The sequence below is a fragment of the Microchirus variegatus genome, assembly GCF_963457635.1.
Source record: "Microchirus variegatus genome assembly, chromosome: 22".
Taxonomy (NCBI): Eukaryota; Metazoa; Chordata; class Actinopteri; order Pleuronectiformes; family Soleidae; genus Microchirus; species Microchirus variegatus.
This window is the reverse complement of record NC_139823.1, coordinates 18715841-18742066: the sequence shown is the minus strand read 5'-3', so window position 1 is coordinate 18742066 and position 26226 is coordinate 18715841. Positions and strand designations below refer to the sequence as shown.

The 26226-nt window shown below is 38.3% G+C and overlaps 1 protein-coding gene across 4 annotated transcripts in view; it reads right to left on the bottom strand.

Moving 5' to 3' along the window:
- Positions 1 to 20921, bottom strand: part of LOC310943111 (mitogen-activated protein kinase kinase kinase kinase 4-like) — a 47654-nt gene extending 26733 nt beyond the window's left edge. For all 4 annotated transcript variants that reach the window (XM_083908625.1, XM_083908626.1, XM_083908627.1 and 1 more), the window contains exons 1-7: positions 20810 to 20921; positions 19078 to 19143; positions 7041 to 7097; positions 1903 to 2028; positions 1715 to 1825; positions 304 to 394; positions 76 to 206 (exon numbers count right to left, since the gene is read on the bottom strand). In XM_083908625.1, the coding sequence (XP_083764751.1) occupies positions 76 to 206; positions 304 to 394; positions 1715 to 1825; positions 1903 to 2028; positions 7041 to 7097; positions 19078 to 19143; positions 20810 to 20866 (639 nt within the window). In that variant the 5' untranslated portion in view covers positions 20867 to 20921. The remainder of the gene's footprint in view (positions 1 to 75; positions 207 to 303; positions 395 to 1714; positions 1826 to 1902; positions 2029 to 7040; positions 7098 to 19077; positions 19144 to 20809) is intronic.
- Positions 20922 to 26226: the final 5305 nt, after the last annotated feature.

Genomic DNA, 26226 nt, shown 5'->3' with positions numbered 1-26226 from the left:
GCAGGAGTTTTTCCTGCCATGGCAGCGTCCTGAGTTCTACACACAAATACACACAGACACGGTGCAGGCTCTTACTCTGTAATCGTACGTAGCGTCCGGGTTCTCGTCACAGGCGATGACCTCGGGGGCCATCCAATATGGAGTCCCGATGAAGGTGTTCCTCCTCCCCACTGTTCGGTCCAGCTGAGCGCTCACACCAAAGTCCACTGGAGACGCAGAGATGAGACGGGCGATTAACTCACAATGGTCCCTTCCACAGAGGAGTGGAACAGGTAAAAACCACAGCGTGTTGACAGTTCTCACCCAGTTTGACCTCGGCGTTCTCCGTCAGCAGAACGTTCTGACCCTTGATGTCGCGGTGGATGACGTGGTGGGCGTGTAAGTGAGCCAGACCCTGAGAAACAACACACACAAGAGACAATCTCTGGGATTAATAATCTGCGCACTGTCCCCGTCGTCTTTTAAATTAACCTTTTTTTAGATTCATGTTACAGCAGCTCCTGATCCCTGTGGACTATTTTTATTTTATTTTAGAACATTGTTTAATAGCAGTAAACCACAGATGGGAACACAGAAGCCAAGTGAGGTCATGGGACGATGCACTGATGATAAAAGAAGAAGAAGAAGAAACCAGAACTAAATAATGGGAAACAGGGAGTGGAACCAGACGGTTTCCACTGTTTATTTTTGTACGTGTACAGACTGAGTTTCCCAAAAAATTGTACACGCTGATAACGTTAAAGAAGCCAGTGTTAGGAAATCATCTCGATTTAACCCATCAGACCTTTGTCCACATTAGAGATATGTTTTGATAGTAAAGTCATCCTTCTCTACGTTCCCTCCAGCAGAAGACGTGAGTTATGCCTTGTTTTGATTTCTATTTTGGGGAAAAACCTGGGAAAAATCAGGTGGAGTTTCTCCAGGTCTTGGATCAGATGGAGGGAAACTGTGTTCTCACAGCGTCCAGATATCATTTCTCCAGGCACCGTTTGCCAGTTAGCTCCTTTAGCGCCGTTAGCGTTAGCCTACAGTGGAACTGGAGCGGTCTGTTTATTAAACGAAAGAGCAGCGCTACAAATAACGTTAGCGTACCTGTGTACTGCGTACGTGTGCGTCTGTTTTTAAAGTTTAGCGTTTAGTCTTTAGAGACTCATGCTAACTATCGGGGAGTCACGGAAACATTCGTTTTTTTCCAAATTTAAATGTTAAATAAACATTTTGACAAAGAAAATTTTTTTTTCAAGAAAAACAATTTGAGAAAAAAATAATTAATTTTGAGAAGAAAATTAAAAAGTTGAGAAAGAAGAGTAAACATTTTTGAGAAAGAAAATTAAAAATGTTTGAGAATTTTTTTTTATTTTGCTAAAAAAAATTTTTTAATTTTTTTTAATTTTTTTAATTTATTTTTTTAATTTTTTGAGAAAAAAAAACATTTGAGAGAAAAAGATAAAATTTTGAGAGAAAAAAATTAAAACTTTGAGAGAAAAAAATTAACATTTTGAGATATTTTTTTTTTTAAAAATGTTTATGCAACAGTTTAAGTTTTCCATCTAAGCAAAAAAACACGTAAAAATGAATAAATCTGAAAAAGTCTTGCAAATTAGACTGGAGATTCCCACCCCTAACGTCCTACATGCCTCCTCTACTGCATCTTAATCTCATTTGAGAACTTGTTCATCCTTAAATGTGTGAGATTATTAAAAGGAGAGCTCACTCTGAGGATCTCTCTGGAGATGTAGGCGATCCAGTCTTCCTTCAGCTGGTTCCCTTTGGTGTTCTTCACCAGGTCTGTGATAGAACCAGCTCCACAGAACTCCATCACCAGCTGCACAGCAGGAGAACCACCACATGAGAACCAGGTAAAAACATAAAAAAAAACTGTGGTGGATGAGAGGTTCTTACCCAGAGCTGGTCATCGTGTCCTGGTGGACTCTTCTTAATGAAAGCACCGTAGTAGGTGGCGATGTTCCTGTGGTGGGAATACTTCTTCAGCATATTAATCTCCAGTTTAATCTCCTCCTCTTCATCCTGGAAAACAATGCAGTCTCACATTATTGTATTTGTTGTAGGGAGCAAATAAACCAGAAAATAGTAAGAAAATTAAAAGTCTAATCAGTGCACGTGTGTTTTTATGGTCGTCTTCAGTTCAGCGTCAGAGTTTTTACGAGGCGATAAAAACGAAGCGCGAGTCGTTGATTCCTTTGTTTTCGTTTGTGAATTAACGACGCGCGAGTCACTTTTACGCTGAGCTAATGCGAGCGGCGGCCATTTACCGCTAATCCCATTAACGGTAAATAATAATACACATTAAATCATCGCCGCCATCATCATCATCCCACAGATAAACTCACAGTCAGGTCTTAAAATGAGGCCACAATAAATATTGACAGTGTTAATATTGAAATACTTCAACAAGTTATAATAAAAATCCACATAGAGAATTAAAGATGGAAATGAGTGGGATTATTCAGAGTTTCATGTTATCTTCAGCTTCTTAAATGTGAATATTTCCTGGTTTTCTTTGCTCCGCATAACAAAGAAATCATTAAAAGTGCATTATTTTGGGGGTTTGTGGACAAAACGTTTCACAATAAACGATAATAATCCAGCTTTAATCCCGCTTATGTACAACGGTGATGGACTAGGACGCAGCGCTCGCTAATGTGTGCTAATTGAACACACGCAGGGATGATCAAAAAGGGCTTTTTCCTCTTCATCATGTGACCTCTCGCAGTGGGAGGAGGAGGAGGAGGAGGGGGGGGGAATAATCTGGGACAGTAGAATCTCTGCAGATTATTTCTGGTATCAGTTTGATCGTATATATAAGTAATGTGGATCGTCGCCTCGTGGAAAATGGCTGTTAGCTGCTGCTGCTGCTGCTGCATGACTGCTTTGAGTTGACGTAAGCCTTTCTGTTGTGTGCATCACCCCCCCCCCCCCCCCACCACTCTAACCCCGCCCCCCCCACCCCCCTTTTTTTCTGCTGTGCAGCTGTTGGATTATCCCACTTCCCGACCGAGAGAGCCTCGCTGCCACGAGTCACATGACGCGAAGACGGCGAGGGACAGACAGACGCAGGCGTACGCTAATGTTTTGTCAGGACAACGCTCACATACACTCAGAGATTAATAATCCAAGTGTGTGACACAAGATGAGGCATAATCTCTTCACGTCTTCATGAGTCATAGTGAAAAAAACAAATGTCTGAAACCAGACACAAAGACACAAAGAACCCCCGTCATGTGGACGAGGAACAGATGTTTGTAAAAAGGCGACCTCATAACATTTAAACAGGGAAATGAATTCAATCTGCAAAAAACAACACAAACAGCACATTTTCAGTGTCAGCATCGACGCGATAATCTGTGTCCAAAACACTGGATTAGATAAGAGAAAAAAGCCTTTTTAGCTGAGTCATGTTGTGCTGATGTTTATGTCTCCTCTGTGAGAGAAGAACAGTCTTTGAAAACAGCTTTAAACGAGAGTTTGAAATCACAAAAACAAAACGTCTGACACTGAGTGCTTTTTTAGTTACTGCTCGTTTTCCCTTATGTGTAATTTTAAGTTTTTGACGCCACATGAAAAGTGTTTATTTCAGTTATTTGTGGTCTTAACGCTGAATTGTCCATTAAAGGTTCATTATGTAATAAATGATAAAATCCTCCTAATATGTCACAGAGACTCAGGAATAATGTTCATATAACAAACTGAACTCACCAACAACAACAGTACAGACAAAATATTTGCATTAAAAAAATATATTTTAGCAGACTGCAAATCATGTTTATGTTTTGAAATCATGTTTTGGCGTCATGTGGCGCCACCTATCGCCATCTACCGATCACTGCAGTCAGTAGCGTCTCAGCTGCCGAGCGACCACGGGTTGCCAGTTACGTCAGAAAACGAAAACCTAAAAGACCTCGGAAATTTGAATTTGAACGTAGTAACTGTTTTTGGCCACATTCTTACATATGTAGCCTTTAAACAAGTTTTTGATGGTTTTTGACGCCACATGAAAAGTGTTTATTTGAGTTATTTGTGGTCTTAAAGGCGCCATATGTAAGAATGTGGCCAAAAACAGTTACTACATTCAAATTCAAAAATACCAAGGTCTTTTAGGTTTGGTTTTCTGACGTAACTGGCAACCCGTGGTTGCTCGGCAGCTGAGACTCTACCGAGCGCAATGATTGGTAAACGGCGGTAGGTGGCGCCAAAACATGATTTCAACACAAAAAACGTGATTTGCAGTCTGCAAAATATATTTTTTTTAATGCAAATATTTTGTCTGTACTGTTGTTGTTGGTGAGTTCAGTTTGTTATATGAACATTATTCCTGAGTCTCTGTGACATATTAGGAGGAATTTATGATTTATTACATAATGCACCTTTAACGCTGAATTGTCCATTGAACTTTATACACATGTACTAGGACTTTGAACCTTTCAACCCATTCTAATGATTCAGTTACACTGAAAACAACTGCTTTACAAGTCACTGGCTGGAAAAGGTCCTTATTTTTTATGGTTTTATTGACACATTGGCTTCTTATCGGCTATTTTATTCAATAACTTCTCACATTCTCGGTCTCCTCTCGATACGACAGCATATAATTACATTTTTTCAACTCCAAAGGAGTGATTTTTGGTCACAGTGCAAACTCCCCTCTCTTTGTGAGCTTTATACTCAGAGACAAAAGAGTCTTTTCACTGATCGTGTGTGTGTGTGTGTTTTTTTTTTATTATTTAAATCTCCACGGACATTCCATCCTACGTGACGTCTTCAAGACACAACGGCGTGCTCTTCGATGAGGCCACGCCCCCTACAATACACAGCAGAGTGGAGTGCGTCATTATTAAATGGCCGAGTGTTGAAGGCCAAACACACCCACACCCACACACACGGTGACGATCAGCTGAAAACAGCATCGTTGTTGTCGTCGTGCGGTCGCTAAACCGCGACGAGATGCTAACGGGCAGAAGTTCGCAGTAAGAGGGCGTTTGGACTCTATGACCTTTGACCTTTCCCTGTGTTGTGATATAATAAATGTTGAGCAAAAATCCTGCACTTTTTACGTTTTCACGTTAATGTTTTTGTTTCCTTTAGTGAGACGGATATCGCGCGACGCATCGCTATGCGATTACCTTGCGATATATTTTCGCGTATCGGGATATTATGATGAATTATCGATGAATCAGTTATTGATAGATTAATAAATTAATCGTCAACTATTTTGATAATCGGTTTGAAGCTTTTTTCATGATTAAAACACGATTTCTGATTGTTTCAGCTTCTTAAATGTGAATATTGCCTTAGTTTCTTTGCGCCACGTAACAAAGAAATCATTAAAAACCAAAGCATTTTGGTTTGTGGACAAACGAGGTTTGACACTATCACGTTATTTCGAGAAACTATTACGTTATTTCGAGAAACTATTACGTTATAACGAGAAACTATCACGTTATTTCGAGAAACTATCACGTTATTTCGAGAAACTATCACGTTATAACGAGAAACTATCATGTTATTTTTGAGAAACTATCAAATTATTTCGAGATAAGATTGTTTTCTCGTTATTTCTAGAAACTATCACGTTATTTCGAGAAACTATTACGTTATAATGAGAAACTATCACGTTATTTCGAGAAACTATTACGTTATAACGAGAAACTATCACGTTATTTCTAGAAACTATCACGTTATTTCGAGAAACTATTACGTTATAACGAGAAACTATCACGTTATATCGAGATAAGATTGTTTTCTCGTTATAATGAGAAACTATCGCTATGTTATTTCGAGACGTTTTATCGCTATAACGTCAAAATCTCATCTGGAAATAACGCACTAGTTTCACGTTATAACGTAATACTGAGCATACTGACCAAATTTTTTTTTTTTACATTTTCGGACATTTTATGGACCAAATGATTCATAGAGAAAACAATCGACCGATTAATCAATTACGAAAACAATCGTTCTATTGTGGACCATGTATTGTATAGTATATCGTCAGCATATACAGTAATAATTTTAAATATGGTATTCAAATGAAAATAAGAGGATAACTATGTTAAAAATGTCCAATTCACTCCAAATAATCACAATTAAATATTTTCACTCTTACAGCACGTGGCTGTAGTTGTGGCGTACGTGGTTAAACTTAGCGTACGTTGGTTAAAACATCAAGAGTGTAAAAATAAATAAGTAATAAATCAATATTGCGACAGCAGCAGCAGCAGATAACTGCAGCACCCGTCCAGACACGTCTGCTCCGCGACGATGACTCAACACTTTTCAAACACATCACTAATATGTAAAACCGTGTAAAACAAGTTTATCATCAGACGCTGGTTGCTCAGGGCGTGGACGGCGAGGGCGTGGACGGCGTGTCGTAACCCGGCGCACAAGCATGATATTAAACGATTACATTTGCGGCTCCGGCGTCGACAAATATTAACCACATTTTCCAGGTACGTTCTCACAGAAGTGTGTCAAACCTGAGGCTCGTGGGAGAGACCAAGTGCCATTCCTGTTCCTCCACTTTTCAAAGTTACGTCACATGTCATTTAAATTTAAGGGCTCGTCTACGTTCATGTTCTTTTGCGAGTTCACCACCTGGATATAACTTTAAAAACACAAGTCCAGGCTTAAATCACCTGTTATTATTGTTTTTGTAGAGGTATTTTATTGTCTCATTGTTTGTTTTTAGGAACTATGTTTCTCAGCACAGCACTTTGTGCACACACAAAAGTGCTTTCTAAGTCATATCTTAACTTGACGCATCTTTAATCTCAAATTATAGGCTTATTTGCTCTAGATTTGATATTATTTGACCTCGTCTGGTCCTAAACTTGGACATAGATATCAATTCCGGCCACCGCTGTAGCCGTGTTTGACGTTTGACGAGAGAGAAAATGATTCCCAATCGTACGCCACCATGAAGAAGTCAATAAAATGGCATCAAAAATGCATTATCCCAGGTTTCTCCGCATTACAAATCCTTCCCAAAGTTCGTTCGATCGCCGTTCGGGATTAAATACCTCTGTGACGTCCATGACCTTGATGGCAGCCAGCTGTCCAGTCTTGACATGTCGTCCCTGTGACAAAACAAAAAACACACCAGAGGTCAACGTTTGCATCACAATTCGGGATTTCTGTACAGAAGGAAGTATTCAAAAACAATAAAAGCTGTAATAGCGCCCAAGACAGATTATTCAAACAATCAATAAACGATTTTCGATTTTGCAACGATACAACACAGAGAACTCTGTAAAAATTTTGTTTTCTTGAATAAAAATAGCATAAATTAGCTGATTCCGGCCTCTAAAATGTGAGCGTTTGTTCCTTTTCTCTGTTTTACACATTAATAATGATGCAGATTGTGATTTTTTAACTATACAGTAGGGCTGAAAGGCCGTTCAATCCAAGATGGCGGCCTTCCTGTTGGGTTTGGATCAATGTCACAATGTTATTATTTCTTCATCCCGACCTTCTACACACACGTACCAATTCTCATGCATGTCTCTGAACAAACAAGATGGCTGACCCCGACGTTGTCAACAAACAAGCATGGATTTTCTCATCTACGGAAGCTCAAGAGGAACTGGAAACGTGATTTATTCGATAAAAACGATCTGTTGCTGAATGAATGAAGCAGTTGACGAGGATTACGGGGCGATTTTTACAGACGTTATTCTCCAACTGTGTAAAGAAATATCAGCTAAAATCAGTCTTTTTTGCAGATTTTACATTTTTAATCTGCCCGACATCGAGTCGTTTTGTAATAAAGTTTATGAGACGAATGAGCAGAAATCCGTTCCCAAACCAAACCGAGCCAACATTCCCAGGCCTCGCCGCTCTCTAACACCCCCTGCCACTCCTTACATAAACAATGGACCAAAATAGAGGCTCCTCCTCCTCCTCCTCCTCCTCCTCCATGAGAGGAGATAAAACATGGACGCTGTCTGGACCGGGTCCAGAAGAGTCCGGGTTTTCCCCTTCTCTTCTGGCTCAACACTGCAGTGATAGCACGTGCAGCCTTGAGAGCAGAACATCTCAGCAAATACAAGAAATAAGTCAGAAATAAATCGCCGGTGGTGAATTTTTCCCATCATCGCGATGATTGTGAATGAACCACAAGAGGGCGACTGCACCGTTTGTCAGTCGAAACTGATTTATAATAACCTTGTTTCATTAATAAGGATGTTTTTGGAACATAACAACACTTAAGAACATTTTTCGGTCAAGGTTCGGTTGGTTCTTGTTGTTTTTCTTTGTTGTTTTTAAAACTAAACAAAGCAAACTAAAGGCTGTAGTTCATATGCCGGGCCTGTATGTGGTGCTGTAGCAACGCCACTGGAGAAATTAAGCTTTAATGTAGCTGTTATTTGAATAAGTATGCAATTAATTGACTTTTAATTATTTTTGATGATTGATTAATCCGTTTTTCGAAATAATTAAAACCCGTTTTCTTTTTCTTCTTTCTTTTGATCAAACTACTTGCTTTTCTAATGGTTTTTAGTCAACGTTTATGACGTTTTCCAGATGTTTGTCAAAGGACGGCCTCTCCGTCATAAAAACCATTTCACTGAGTGCATTTTTCTGACTTCTGATTCACTGATAATTGAGCGTCTGTCCGTGCTGGTGTTTTTCTGCGGTCTGTGGCCCCTCAGACGGATGTGAGGCCTTCATCAAGGGCCGCCTTGATGCGGGCAGCCGGGGCGTGGCTGTGTGTGTGTGTGTGTGTGTGTGTGTGTGTGTGTGTGTGTGTGTGTGTGTGTGTGTGTGTGGGGGGGGGGGTTATCTGAGGCACCGGGCCATCGCTCACGCTCGTGCCTCCCTGTTCACCATCTCCACTCGTCTTAACCACGGCCAGATGTTCTGCTGGACTCTGCCCAGCTCAGAGCTAAAGCCACACTGACTGTTCACAACTAGGCTTTAAACATTCACTTAAAGCTCAATTATTATTATTAGTATTATTAATATTATTACTGGTCAGAAAAACAGATTTAATCCCAGGTTTAAACCACTGGGAGCGAGTTTAATCGCCTTTGAATCCTGCATTGTAGTGCACAATTTCATCCTCACAATTTGTTGCCTTTTTCTTCTTCTATTTTCAACTAATTTCGCTTTTCGACGCAAAAAAAAGTTGGGTGCTCAGTATTACATTATAACGAGAAACTAGCACGTTATTCCGAGATAAGATGTTTTGACGTTATAACGAGAAAACATCTTGAAATAACTTGATAGTTTCTCATTATAACGAGAAAACATCTCATCTCGAAATAACTTGATAGTTTCTCATTATAACGAGAAAACCTCGCGAAATAACATGATAGTTTCTCGTTATGAGAAAACATCTTATCTCGAAATTACGTAATAGTTTCTCGTTATAAGGAGAAAACAATCTTATCTCGAAAATAACGAAATAGTTTCTCGTTATAACAAGAAAACATCTTATCTCGAAATAACGCGATAGTTTCTCATTATAACAAGAAAACATCTCATCTCAAAATAACGTGATAGTTTCTCATTATAACATAATAGTTTATCATAACGACAAAACATCTTATCTCGAAATAACGAGATAGTTTCTCATTATAACGAGAAAACATCTCACCTCAAAATACATGAATTTCTCATTATAACATAATAGTTTCTCGTTATAACGAGAAAACATCTCATCTTGAAATAATGTGATAGTTTCTCATTATAACAAGAAAACAATCTTATCTCGTAATAACATGATAGTTTCTCATTATAACATAATAGTTTCTCATAACAACAAAACATCTTATAACGAAATAGTTTCTCATTATAACGAGAAAACATCTCATCTCGAAAAAACGTGATAGTTTCTCATTATAACATAATAGTTTCACAAATTAACGCGATACATATATACATATACACATATATATATATACACATAAATATATATGTATATATATATATACACACGTATATACACACACTGTAGATATATATATAGGTTAGTAGACACTGGACTTCTTAGGTTGTATACGAGCTGCTCAGTGTTTCAGCGTCAGTGGACGAGACCCAGGTCTCAGAGTTAAGACGAAGCACAAATCAAAAGCAGTTTTCAGGAAAGCAGCAGTTGATGTTTTCGGGTGAACAGAAGTGATCTGTAATGCTCTGTAGTGTCATTAGTGGTCTGTGGACAAAGCAGGGAGGAGGGAGTCCAGTCTCTGTTTCCCCCCCCGTGCACTTTACTACAGATCCTTCACTCCCTACAGCTTCCACATTAATGCACGATCAATCACACTCAGCAGCTACTCTGGCTTTTCTAACCAGGTCAACATACTGTACACTGAGGGCTTTCAGGGTGTGTGTTTGGACCTGTGGTCGGACGAAGCACAGACACACACACACACACAGTCGGTGCTGAACGCTCAAAAACAGAGACAGATTACAGCTACGTAACAAAAGCCTTACCGAATATAATCTGCAGTGTTTGATGCTTTATCTAAACATTAGACGCCATTTTCTGCCTGGAAAAACAAGTTCGTAAACCACTCACTCTCCCCCACCAAACCGCTGCTCTACTGCTGCCTCGTGTGGTCACTTTGTGTCACTGGATTAATTCAAAATGCATGATTTTTCATGCCGAATTTTACAAAATAAGACATTGGAAGTTACCGATGGAGACAGCAGTGGATCGACCACACGCTGTGGGCTGTGATGTTAAAATCGATGATTTTCTCTATGGGGTTTTGGTGTGGCAGAGTGAATGCTTTACACAAACTTATGCGAGAGTGAGAATAATCAGCAGATGTCTTGTTATTATAGACGTGGGCGAGATTTAGACTTTTGATAATGGACTAAAAATCAATACGTCGTCCAGTCACATCCACCTGGACGTCTGTGTGTGTGCGTGTGTGTGTGTGTGTGTGTGTGTGTGTGCACTCATTGCTCTGCTTCTTTGCATCTTCTCCTAATCTGTGGGGAGGTGGAGTGGAGGCAGCATGGCTGAGTGTGTGTGAGTGTGTGTGTGTGTGTGTGTGTGTGTGTGTGTGTGTTCTTGTACTTGTGGCATACTGAGGACCAGTGAGGGTTTCTAACCAACAAAGTGAGGACATTTTGGCCGGTCCTCACTTAGTTTTCATTGAAATCACTTCCTTAGGTTGCGATAACATGCTATACTCAATTTAAAAAAAAAAAAAAAAAATTGGACGCCATATGACAATTTTGTCAAATTTTGGACCAAAAATGTTGGGTAATTTATTTTTTCAAATTTTGGACGACATAGTATAGTATGATGTTTATGTCAAATTTTGGACCAAAAAAAAAAAAATCAAGAAATGTTTTCTAGCCCTTTTCTGCTCTGGGGCTCCACCTGCAGACATTTTATGGTACTGCAACCAGTAGTTCTTTGGAGATGTCATTCATAAAGTGGAAATGCTGGTCCTCAGTATGCAGCAAGTACAAGAATGTGTGTGTGTGTGTTTGCATGTGTGTGTGTGTGTGTTAATATAAAGCAGTGGCTGCTGGGAACTGCTGACCGATCATTTTGTGAAAAGACTTGAGGATAAATTCAGAGCAGTTTATCATTTTAAAACTGAATGGAGGTTCACAAAGGCCACAGTGTAAAAGGTTCTATTTTATTCATTATATTATAAAGTCTACACCAGTGGGAAAAAAGCAGCATTTTTGGTTCTTAAAATGCCGTAAAAAGGCCGTAATTTTAAAAATAGAAAGTGTCCCGTGTCTGTTTAAATAACTGGACGTGTGTTCACGTGTCGAGTTGCTGCGCCGTGAGGTGAAAGAGAAAGAAGGTCGTGACCCCGACTGTTTAATCACCTGTAAACACACTCTGTCAGGTCAAAGGTCACGTCACATCTTCAACACACACACACACACACACACACACACACAGCAGTGACCTTCTGTGAAGGACCACACCGTGACGGCACCCAGCAGTTCTTCACCTCCTTCACTGTGTGAACTCATAACACCAGGTTTGTTTAGCTTTGACACGGCTCGTTAGGAAGAGGAGCACCTCTATTTTTAAAAAAAGGGAGGAGGAGGAGGAGAGAGAGGAAGCATCCAGGAGGAGGACGAAGGAGAACTTTGAACTGAGATGATGAGACTGAAGAGACGAGAAAGAAGTCGGGAAGAGATTTTTGAGCTGTGATGAAGAAGGATGAGACTGAGGGGATGAGGAGGAGAAGAACTGTGATAAAGAAGGATGAGACTGAGGAGATGAGGAGGAGAACTGTGACAAAGAAGGATGAAACTGAGGAGATGAGGAGAAGAACTGTGATAAAGAAGGATGAGACTGAGGAGAAGAACTGTGATGAAGAAGGATGAAACTGAGGAGATGAGAGGAGAAGAAGGTGGACAAAAATGGTGAAGGAGGAGCAGGACAAAGATGAAGGAGGAAGAGGAGGAGGAGGGGAGAACAGAGAAGAAGGAGGAAGAGGATTGAGAAGAAGAAGGAGGAGGATGGTAAAGAAGAAGAAGGAGGATTGAGAAAAGGAAGGACGGAGAACAAGGTAAAGGAGGACGGAGAAGGAGAAGGAGGTCTTTAGTCCACAGTTTGCCATCTTTAAACTCATGTTTCTAATGTGTCCTCGTCCTAAAAGTGTTAAAATAAAAACGAGGAGCAAAAACCAAACGTCACAAACTCACGTTACAACAAATGTCCTGATTTAAGACGACGTGATGTTTCTGAAAAGTTCTTCAGCTACAGAGTCAGGGAGGAAGGACGAGTCAGCAACTTTGTGTCTCATCTCAAAGAGCTACACACACACACACACACACACACAAACACACACACACACACACACACACACACACACACACGCACACACACACAAAAACACACAAAGTTGTGTGCAGTTGGTCAGGAGACGCTGTCGGTCTTGTGACATCCATTAGAGAGAGAGAGAGAGAGAGAGGGTCAGTGTGGGCGAGAGACAAAAGACATGGACGAGTGTGTGTGTGTGTGTGTGTGTGTGTGTGTGTGTAACATCACTGGGTTTGTGACCTAAAGCTCAGCAGCCAATCAGCACGCAGAGTTCAAAGGCTACATTCTAACACAGCGCTGACGTTTCATCTGTAACAACAGTAACATTGTAACATGTTCTAACATCACAACAACAGTCATGTTTTGTGACACTAGTAACATTTTTGTAACACTGTTCATAACGTGGAAACGTTTTGTAAATTTTTTTGCAACATTGCAACATATTTTGGTCAACTCTGGAACTTTAGTAGAATATTTTTGTAACAATAACAACATGCTCTAACATTTTGTTTTGTAATGCAAGTATTGTTTTTGTGAAGTTAGCAACATATTTGTGTTTTTCTTTTGTCATTCAAGTCATGTTTTTGTTACATTACATTTTGTTCTGGTTGTGTTGTTACATTGTGTATATTTTCAGGGTTATGTTTCCATGACTTTAAAGGTGCATTATGTAATAAATGTAAATCAAGTGGCCATAAAATCCTCCTAATATGTCACAGAGACTCAGGAATAATGTTCATATAACAAACTGAACTCACCAACAACAACAGTACAGACAAAATATTTGCATTTAAAAAAATATTTTGCAGACCCGCAAATCATCGTTTTTGCATGTGGCGCCACCTACAGTCGTCTACCAATCATTGCAGTCAGTAGAGTCTCAGCTGCCGAGCAACCACGGGTTGCCAGTTACGTCAGAAAACGAAAAAACCTAAAAGACCTCGGTGTTTTGAATTTGAATGTAGTAACCGTTTTTGGCCACATTCTTACATATGGCGCCTTTAACATTGTGCGTCGACGCATTCTGTCACATTTACACATAATGTTTAGAATGGTTTAATCCCATTTTTATAACATTACATCATCAGTATTTGGACAAACGTCCTCATCTGTGGACTGAGGTCAGTTACAGTGATAACACAGTGTATAGTTGCAGTTGTTTTGGTGACACACACACACACAGAGACGTGATGAGTGGATGAAACCACTGGCGGGCACAGAGCAGCAGGGGCTCGGGGGCCCTTTAAGCCTGACCATATATGGTCATTCCACACAGAGCACTGGGGATCTTCCACTGCATACCACGCACAATTTTTCACGAGTTATGACTTCTTGTGTGTTATCATTGCTCTTGTTTCTTAATCCCAACGTCCACAGAGAGAGAGAAAGAGGCACCTGAGCCAGCTGGTCCAAGGCCAGCTGATAAAGAGAGGAGGAGGAGGAGGAGGAGGAGGAAGATCTCACAGAGAGAGAATCCCTTTGTTCTGGGTTTTAGTGAATTATTTTTAAAATACCTAAAGCCTTGAGAGCAAACGGTTCACTCGCCGGTTAATAGCACAGAGACGAAGCTGCTAATGGCCATTTTTTTTAAACGTAAGTGGTGGACGTGGCTGCATATACGACGTCAGGGACGACGGTCGCGTCCAAAATGCGCTAATTAAACGGGTTATTTTGCGATTTTATACAGAATTTAAAATGTTCCACGTTTTGAAATATACACAGGATTAAGTCTACGACATCTTAAGAACATGTTCGCGTCTTTGTTTCACTGTTTGACGGACTTTTCCTGACAGGAAACTGAAGTTTGTAAACCGCTCACTCTCCCGCACCAAAGCCCCATAGAGAAAATCAGTGAAAGCACTTAGGGTGAATTCCAATTCCTTGCTTAATCCTCAATCTCAAAAATGCTCTCCCTCTAGTCCAAGTGCTGTCCCGATTCTCAGAAAAATTAAGTTGAGGGTCAAGTTTAAGGGCTGTATCGCCCTCAATATTGAGATGTTCCGAGACCACCCTTGGGAGCAAGGGCTACCCAGAATGCATTGCATCTTATAACTAACTGACAACCTGACTAATAACTTGACTGACAAACGGATCGTAACAAATAATCCTGACGTAAATGTGTTCTTCTTCTTCTTCTTCTTTTTTGGAGTTGACAGACTGGACGCAGCTTTCGCGTTCTTCTGCCCCCTACAGTCTGAAGACGTATCTGCATTTAAGGGGTGTCCCATTTCTAAGTGACAAAATAACCCTCAACACTTGGTTTTGAGGCCAGTTAAGATTAAGGGAATTGGAATTGGCCCTTAATGTGACTTAATGTAACTTAAAGGTTTTCATTTTCAGAGATATTTGGACTTTTTAACTTCTTAAATATCAATATTTTCTGGGTTTCTTTGCTCCAAATAACAACATTTACAATTTTGGTCGATAGCACTTGTCTTGCGACCTCTGACCTTTCAACAACATACAGGGGAAGTGGGTCATTGGGACCAGGATGAGGAAAACCCTGATTTAAAATACGTATTATGCAGTCATATAAAAATGTTTAAAAACACAATTTGTTAAGAGTAAAAAAAAACCCAATGCAATAAAAGGGATTTTTTCCTGTGGCTAAATGCAAATGTCTGAAAGGAATCAAAGAGTCGAGACGCTTGGTCACACTGTGTTAACTGACAGAGAAGTGTGTGTGTGTGTGTGTGTGTGTGTGTGTGTGTGTGTGTGTGTGTGTGTGTGTGTGTGTGTGTGTGTGTGTGTGTGTGTGTGAGGGGGGGGGGCTTAAAATGTGACCTGACAAAGCAGAAAAAGCCTCAGAGGCAGAAGAAGAAGAAGACGAGACTCCTCCCTGTCTTCAGTTGGGGGGTAGGTGGTGATTATTCAAATGCTGCACACACACACACACACACACAACACACACACACACAAATGCCTCCTTTCTGTGTCTAACTGACTTCTTAACTCGCCGAGTGACAGACAGACAGACGGACCAAAGACCAGCGGACAAACTGGGCTTTGTCAGAGTTCTGTCTGAACGTGGACAGCTGCTACACACACACACACACACACTCTTTCTTCAGAGGGTTAAACATTCACTGTCGTCGTTCTCCTCACAATCACAGTTATTTTCATCAGAACACGTCATCGTGGACTCTGGTCTGGTCCATAAATGTCAGCAAATGTTTCTCCAAAAACCTCGAAATCGTGACGTTTGAATGATTTCGTTGTTCTTTGGTCCATAAAGTGTCAGAATATGTGAAAAATGACGTTCTCAAACATCTTGTTTTTGTCCACAAATGCAAAATCATTCACTTTCACAGACAATATTCACATTAAGAAGCTGTAAAGCCACAAAACTGTGGGAAAAAACCTCTCGAAAACAGAATTATCAATAATAAAAAATAGTTTCCGACTAATCGCCGCAGCCTGAATGACATTATTGTGATAATTGTACAATTATATGCTTTAATATGTTTGTTTTTTGTCTTTAATGTAAAATACTGAGTCTTAAAACATCACTTACTTCAATAAAACGTGTCACAGAATGTGAATACTTTCATGTTTCTGTCATTTTTCAGCTTCTTAAATGTGAATATTTTCTGGGGTTTCTTGCTCCACACGACAAAGAAATCAGTAAAACTGAATAATTTTGTGTTCGTCGACAGAACAAAAGGTTTTTTACCAATAATAATCACAGGTTTTGTCCACAAAACAAAATGATTACATCTTTTAATGATTTCTTTGTTATCTGGAGCAAAGAAACCAAGAAAATATTCCATTTAAGAAGCTGAAACAACCAGAAATCGGGTTTTAATCGTGTAAAAAGCTTCAAACCGACTCATCCATGATCAAAATAGCTAATCGTCAGTCCATCGTTTCCCGTTTCCGAATTTTCTATATATCACAAACGGTCGAGGAGTTACGGTAACGTGACGTACGCATGACGACTGGATGGTTAAACATCTTTTTTTTTTTTTAAAGCACAATAGGTTGGATACGATACACGGTCCACGCTACCGATAGTTTCACGATACTAAAAATATCACGATACTAAAAATATCATGATACCGGAAATATCACAAGTCCGATAATATCACGAATCCGATAACATCACAATACCGGAAATATCACGAGACCGAAAATATCACGATACTGATAATATCACGATACCGATAATATCATGATACCGATAATATCATGATACAACGATAATATCACGATAGCGGAAATATCACAATACCGAAAATATCACGATACCGGAAATATACGATACCGAAAATATCACGATACCGAAAATATCACAATGTCGATAATATCATGATACAACAATATCTCGATGCGATAATATCACGATACGATAATATCACGATACCGATAATATCATGATACAACGATAATACCACGATGTCGATAATATCATGATACAATGATATTACCACGATGTCGATAATATCATGATACAACAATAAAATCACAATGTGATAATATCATGATGCAACAATAATATCACGATGTGATAATATCACGATGTGATAATATCACGATACGATAATATCACGATACAACAATAATATCACGATACTGGAAATATCACGATACTGATAATATCACGATACAACAATAATATCACGATACTGGAAATATCATAATACCGGTAATATCACAATACAACTATTCCGTGATGACCGATACATTGCGAAACGATCACGTCACATATCGATACATGGCGACATCTGTCGTCTACGTGAAGAAAACAAAACGTTTTCTCTATTTTCTCACAACACAGAGGTCAAAGGTCATAATCCACAGCAGCCACATTTCTAATGTGTGTGTGTGTGTGTGTGTGAGCAGCTCTGCCTCCGTGACCGCGTCAGTCGACAGCCGCGATGCTAACATTTCAACGGGGGGGAAACGTGACACCGGGAGCAGATGGTCAAGGGAAAGAAAAGGACGTGGGATTTCCCGTTCAGTGAAGAGGAAAAGTCCTGATTTAAAGGAGGATATAAATCTAATCCATATATCTGTATACGCCGCCATATATGGATTATAAATAACTGACTATAAATACGGTCAAATTCTGCTATAACAGGAGCGATCGCGGCTGCAGCGATTGTGCGTTTAATCCACCGTTAACCGGTTACTAAACTAATCGTTAAGTATATTTTGCTCCATGTCAAAGAAATCATTAAAACTCAATTATTATGGGAACACGTTATAATATATATATATATATATATATATATATATATATATATATATATATATATATATATATATATATATATATATATATAATCCATTAGTTGCAGCCATAACACGTTTGATTTTAAACCTTAAGTGACTGTTTTTAAATATAATTTTGTCAATTGCGTGTATTTTTAATGTATATATACATATACATACATATAAACATACATATATACACATATATACACATACACATATATACATATATATATACACGTATATATATACACATATATACATATATATACACATATATATATATACTCATATATACATATATATACACATACATATATATACATACACATATTTCTATACATACATATATACATACATATATACACACATATATATATACATATATACATATACATATATACACATATACATATACATATATACATACATACATATATACATACATACATATATATATACACATATACATATATACACATACATATATATGTACATATACATATACATATATACACATATACATATATATATACATATATATACACATATATATATGTACATATACATATACATATATACACATATACATATACATATATACACATATACATATATATATACATATATATACATATATATACAAATATATATATATATATACAAACATATATACATATACATACATATACATACATATATATATACATACATACATATATATATATATATAATATTGAGTGTATTTCACGACTTTATTGGCAGCCTTTAAATGCAGGATTATAAATCACAGGTACTTTATCGCGATATATGACAATATCCCAAGTCTAAGACCTAATCTAATCTAATCTAATCTAATCTTTGCTAATCTGGTTGAGCTGCAGACAGAGACGTCAGGTGAGCAGCAGCAGGGTTTGGTCCAGTGATGACACATTAGTGTCAGGAAGCAGTCGAAGCAGTGACGTAAGCGAGGCGATGACGCATCGCAGTGATTCAAACTCATCGACATCAAAGCATCAAAACACAAAGTCATAATCTCACGTCATAATCTCATCAGTTTTACGAAACAGTCACACATGAAGAAATCCACTGACCTTGTAAACTTGTCCGTAGGTGCCATTTCCGACCACCTCCACCAACTCAAATATCCCGGCTGGATCCTGGAAAGACGACGACAACAACAACAACAACAACAACACACTCAGTTTCAGGTCATAAAATACAGTTTTTATATATATTTTTATCATTCATGATTTTCACTCACCAGTGATAATATTCTATATCAACCCATTCTCCTAAACACAAGCGCCCCCTTGTGGCTCTGCAAATTACGAAGCGAGCTAAACTGCAATGTCACTAATGTGAAATATTATAAATGTAATTTTCTACATTTACTTAACATCAATTCACAATTGTTTTTATGGCAATAACAATATTAACAATAATATTGTGTAATATCGTCCTGTCCCGAAATGTAAGCTCCATCGTATGGCATTTCAAAATAAAACACTAGGACTGTATGTTGGTAAGCTAGATCGCATTAAAAAATCACTCATGTGAAATGTTACAGATTTTGTACGAAATTCACAATTATCAATAATATCGTGCATCGTCCTGTGTTGAAGTGTAAGCTCCACCATGTAGCATTTCAAAATAAAACACTAGGACTGTATGTTGGTAAGCTAGAATGCATTACTAAATAAATCAGTCATGTGAAATGTTACCAATTTTGATCAAAATCCTCTATGAGCAAGTGTTTTCTGTTGCAATTATCAATAATATCGTGCATCGCCCTGTTGAGAAAGGTAAGCTCCACCATGTAGCATTTCAAAAATAAAACACTAGGACTGTATGTTGGTAAGCTAGATTGCATTACTAAATCAGTCATGTGAAATGTTACAGATTTTGTACAAAATGCACAATTATCAATAATATCGTGCATCGTCCTGTGCTGAAATGTAAGCTCCACTATGTAGCATTTCAAAATAAAACACTAGGACTGTATGTTGGTAAGATAGATTGCATTACTAAATAAATCAGTCATGTGAAATGTTACAGATTTTGAACGAAATCCTCTATGAGTGAGTGTTTTGAGTTAGCAATTTTTTTGCAATTAACAATAATATCGTGCATCGTCCTGTCCCGAAATGTGAGCTCCACCTTGTAGCATTTCAAAATAAAACACTAGGACTGTATGTTGGTAAGATAGAATGCATTACTAAATAAATCGGTCATGTGAAATGTTACCGATTTTGAACGAAATCCTCTATGAGCAAGTGTTTTGAGTTAGCAATTTTTAGAAATTATCAATAACATCGTGCATCGTCCTGTCCCGAAATGTGAGCTCCACCTTGTGGCATTTCAAAATAAATCACTACAGCTGTATGTTGACTAGCTAGGGCTGCGTTTCTAAGTCTCACTCGTGTGAAACATTGACGATGATTTTCTCCGTTCACGGTTTTATCCCGACAACGGACATTCACGCCGATCGAGTGCGTTTTGCTCGCGGTGTGCGATAATATCGTGTATCGCGGTGATAAACAGTGTGTGTGTGTGTGTGTGTGTGTGTGTGTGTGTGTGTGAGCCAGCTGTTGCTCCAGCCGAACATGCCAATCGCATCTCGAACAAAGGAAAAGCAGACAGTGGCAACACCTCGCTACGGCTCAGCGGTCATTTACAGCACACACACACACACACACACACACACACACACACTGGGGGTAAAACTAGCTCCCGTTAGCTTCGCCGAGCTTCTGTCGAGCAACTGGGACTAAACGCGGACAAAAGAAACCGTGAAACAACAAGAGCTCCGCGGCTCGTTCTCACCCGCAGCGAAGCCAAGTCTATGTCCACTAGACTTTTGGCTGGAGAGTCGTTCGCCATCTTCCCAATAAAAGCCGAGCTTTTCCCCTTTAGCGTTAGCGCAGAATTCCTGTTAGCCGCTGGCTCATTTGCGGTCTCTCCGCGGTGGAATTGGAGGCGAACAGAAGCCGCGTCGTGTCGCTCTCTTCTCGGGCAGTCGAGGCTGTGAACGTCGCTACTCCATGTTGAGGCGGCGGCGGCGGCGGCGGCGGAGGCAGCAGGAGCTCCGCTGTCTCTCCAGGCTGATGCCACTGGAGACAATGCTAGCAAGGAAAACTAGCCTTCCGCTAACGACATTCAAAATAAGAGCCCCACCTTCGTTGTTTCCAATGAAAGGAATAGTTTGGGATTTTTTTTTATTTTTTAAGTATAGCTAAATTGTACTATAAAAAAAAAATAAAAGTATAATATTCACTTTTCTACCAGTGTGCTTTCTAAAATAAATAAATAAAACAATAACCAACTTAGCAGTACTAGTTAAAAACAATCAAGTTAAAAATAGTAGGAAAAAATGCCCTTAAGACAGTAAATGTTTACTTTCAATGTGCAGGAATATGACAATGACAATAAAGTACCCACTTACCCTTAATTAGAGGTGAAAGTACTTCCTTAAAATAAGTATTTTATCTGTTTTTGAGCCACTGGTTAAGTTTTTCTTTAGTGTATCGGCTCTGGTTTTGATCAGAAGCGCAATTTCAACTAGGTTATCTGACGATATGATACACAGATCAAAATAAAACACAATATAATCGATAAAAATAAATTGTGATATATTGTGACGCGATAAACAAGGCAATATATACATACATATATATATATATATGTATGTATATATATATATATGTATATATATATATATACATATATATATATATACATATATATATATGTATATATACAAAAACTATTCAGAACAACAATGTTGTGTACATTAACAACAATACATGAAATATTGCGCTCTTTAAGCATATTGATATAAGATAAGATAAGATAAGATAGCTTTATTTATCCCACAGTGGGGAGAGAACAGGGTTTCAGCAGCTCCGTATACAGATTAACAATTACACAATTATTGTCCTTTAATCCCTCTATAGTTAAGTATTTATTCTGTGAAGAGTTTTAAAACAAGTACATTGATTCTTGAATGTAAAAAGCAAAATTAAATCATTTTTCAACAAGTCTAAACCCTTAAATTTATGGTTTTTTGTTTTCGTTTTTATATCATGAAAGTAGTGGAAGAGTTCCCGCTCTTATTTTGACAGTCCAATAACGCTTTCCGGTGTTTGGCGCGCCTGCTTGTGCGCAGCTTGACGCAGCTTTAATTGAGAAGGGCACAAACACAGGAAGAAGCCGGTTCACAGAGAAAGAAAAGGGCTGGGCCTCCTCAGTCTGATGAGGAGGAGGAGGAGGAGGAGGAAGAGGAGGAAGAGGAGGAAGAGGAGGACATGTTTTTACTGCTCCTCACTCACTGCACTCAAAATGTACATTTATTTAACACACACACACTGAGCATCGTCACGCACATGCGCACGTGAGGCCTCAGTGTCAATATTGGCATTCATGGGTGTGGCAAAGTGGACAATCTGAGGAGTACGGAAGAGGACGAGGGTCACACGTGAAAATCAAACCTTAGAATCCTGACTTTACTCTCAATTGTTTCCCTTGTAACTCACATTAAGGTAGTAGGTTTGTATACTATACTATACATACATATTTATGTATGTGCGTATATACATAAGTATTTAGTATTATGATTATTAGTATAATTATTATACATTTTATGTTCTTCAGTGTATTATTCTTGATTTCTCTGTCATTAAATATATGACTGGGGTCATTTTTGTGCAATAATCCCAGTGTGTCTGGACTGTGTGTTCATTCACAAATGGCTAATCTAGCTAACACTTTTAATCTCAGGATTCAGACTTTTCTCAGAAGTCTAACTTTAATCTATCTCACCATCCTGAGTTGATTTCCCTCAGAATGTTCACTTAATTCTTAGAATTTTGACTTTAATCTGAGAATTCTGACTTTAATCTGAGAATTCTGACTTTCTATCCTCAGAATTTGGGATTTTAATCTGAAAATCCGGCCTTTTTCCACTCAGAATTCTACATTTAATCTCAAATGGCTACTCTAGCTAGCACCTTTAATTTCAGGATTCAGACGTTTCGCAGATGTCTAACTTTAATATATCTCACAATCCTGAGTTGTTCTCCCTCACAGAATTTGTTATACTCAATTCTTAGAATCCTGACTGTCTCCTCAGAATTTTGGATTTTAATCTGAAAATCCTGCCTTTTCCCCCCTCAGAATTTACAATTTCTTTCCTCCGAATGTTGATTTCTCCAAATTCTACCTTTAATCTCATAATCTGACTTGTTTTTTTGTCAGTTCACACATGGCCCTGATCCTCTTCCGTACCGGAGCGATGACGATGAGGATCTTCGTCGTCATGATGATCAAACACTGACTCAGAAGAACAACTGAAGGTGAGATTAACGCTCGTCCTCGTGTTGTTCAAACACACGGCACGACAAACCAGTCAGGCAGGACCAGACCTGGAACACACACACACACACACAAACACACACACACACACACTCTCTTGTACTTGCTGCATACTGAGGACTGGGTTGCTGACAAAGTGAGGACCAGCATTTTCCACTTTATAAATCAACACAGTAACAAATATCAACTTCATAAATGACATCTAAAAAGAACTATTGGTTGCAGTACCATAAAATGTCTGCAGGTAGAGCCCCAGAGCAAATAGGGCTGGAAAACTTTTTGGATTTTTTTTAAATTTTTAGTCCAAAATTTTACAAAAACATCAAACTTATACTATGTCGACAAAAAAAAAAAAAAAATTGACCAAAAATTTTTGGTCCAAAACTTGAAAAAATCTTTGACAAAAAATGTTTAGTCCAAAATTTGACAAAAACATCATACTATACTGTCGTCCAAAATTTGAAAAAATATTTGACAAAAAATTTTTAGTCCAAAATTTGACAAAAACGTCATACTATACTGCCGTCCAAAACTTGAAAAAAATTTGACCTAAAATTTTTTATCCAAATTTTACAAAAACGTCATACTTAAACTATGTCGACCAAAATGAAAAAAAAAATGTGACCAAAAATTGTTGGTCTAAAATTTGACAAAAACATCATACTATACTATGTCGTCCAAAATTTGAAAAAATATTTGACAAAAAATTTTTAGTCCAAAATTTGACAAAAACGTCATACTATACTGTCGTACAAAAATTGAAAAAAAATTTGACCTAAAATTTTTTATCCAAAATTTTACAAAAACGTCATACTTAAACTGTCAACCAAAATGAAAAAAAAAATGTGACCAAAAATTTTTGGTCTAAAATTTGACAAAAACATCATACTATACTATGTTGTCCAAAATTTGAAAAAATATTTGACAAAAAATTTTTAGTCCAAAATTTGACAAAAACGTCATACTATACTGTCGTCCAAAACTTGAAAAAAAATTTGACCTAAAATTTTTTATCCAAAATTTTACAAAAACGTCATACTTATACTATGTCGACCAAAATGAAAAAAAAATGTTACCAACATTTTTTGGTCCAAAATTTGACAAAAACGTCATACTATACTATGTTGTCCAAAATGTGATTTTTTTTTTTGACAAATCGAGTATAGCATGTTATAGCAACCTAAGGAAGTGATTTCAATGAAAACAAAGTGAGGACCGGCCAAAATGTCCTCACTCTGTTGGTTAAAAACCCTCACTGGTCCTCAGTATGCCGCAAGTACAAGAACGTTCGTTTCGCTGGAAACTAAAGTTCAAGTTCAACGGCTCACTCTCCCTGCACCAAACCCCATAGAGAAAATCAGCGATTTTACTTCACGGCAACACAGGAGTTCACAGGAGTCGCCGATCCACCGCTGCCTCCGTCGGTGAGATCAGACGTGCTATTCCGTCAAATTCTGTGTTTGAAATCCTTCGTCCGGATTAACCCTCAGTGACACAGAGCGACCACACGGGGCAGCAGCGGACCAGCAGCTCCTGTGTCCACTGTGAGCTAAAATCACTGGTTTTCTCTATGGGGTTTGGTGTGGGAATTATAAATGCACAACGACGCTTTAAAACGTTAATAAAGGACAAAATAGAATGAATGGAATTATTTTCATTTTTCAGACACACACAGTCTGGTTTCCATGACTTCAGAGGACATTACATCAACTTCACCTCAAAATGTAATCATTAAAATCACGAGGATTAAACGAGTAATATACCTGAAGTCTAAATGACCCACAAATCAAAGATAAAACCGTGTATAAAGTTGTTAATTTTAACTCCAATTTGTTGTATTGATGACAGTTAAGAAGTACAAAAAGAAAAACGGCCGACACTTCACTGCTGTTTTTACCCGTTAACTAAAGAAAACTTTATTAATTTCATTTAAAAAACAAACAAAACAAAAAAAAAGACAAACTTTGAAATAAATAGAACATATTTGGATTTTATGTGGTTCATGCTTGAGGAAAAAAAAAAACCCTGCATAAATAAGTGTGTAATTCTTCATGGACGCGTGACTTCATCGTTGGGTTTGGGAAGGTTTTTGCGTATAATATCGTTATATTTAACGTACACGTCGGACGCGGTTTTTGTTGACGGAATATTCAAAACACCCTGAAACCGTGAAATTCTGACCCTCAAAATGCCTCAAAATAATAAAGGCATAATAATAATCATAACAATAACAACATGGACAAACGTTGCGTACAGCAGCTTTAGTAACGTTTAAAGCAGCGTTAAAGGAACGCGGTCGTTCACGTGACAAAATATCAGCAGGAGTTACGTTCATTTTTTTAAAAATGACGTTAACTTTGAAATGCATGGACTGTTTTGTTGGTCTTGTCCCGTAACATGTTCCCACCACGTTTCGGGAAATTTGGTGCAACTTCGTTTCACCTTAGGGGGGCGCTACAGAGCACAGGGGGCTACACTCGTGTCAAAGGACGATGACAATATCGCATTTTCACCACGCGTTACCTCCTAATCTGGTAGTTCAGAGCTTAACTTTGTCATAAAATAACGTTTCTGTTTGTTTGTTTTTTAACGTTAATGTCTGTTTTCATTGATTTGTTGTCGCGGGATTCTACGTATTTTTTCCCCCCAAGAAAAATGACTAAAACGCCAAGAAAGAAATTTTTACGGCGTCTTATCTGAAAATACACCGTTCCCGATTCACGTAACATTAAACGCAGAAGAAGAAGAAAACGTTGTCGCTACAGTTACCCCCGAACAAAACCGCTAACGTTACATCCGATCCCTGACATAGAACACAATAATCTCCCCTAGCTATAATCACCGCTAGCCGCTAACGTTGACGATTCATG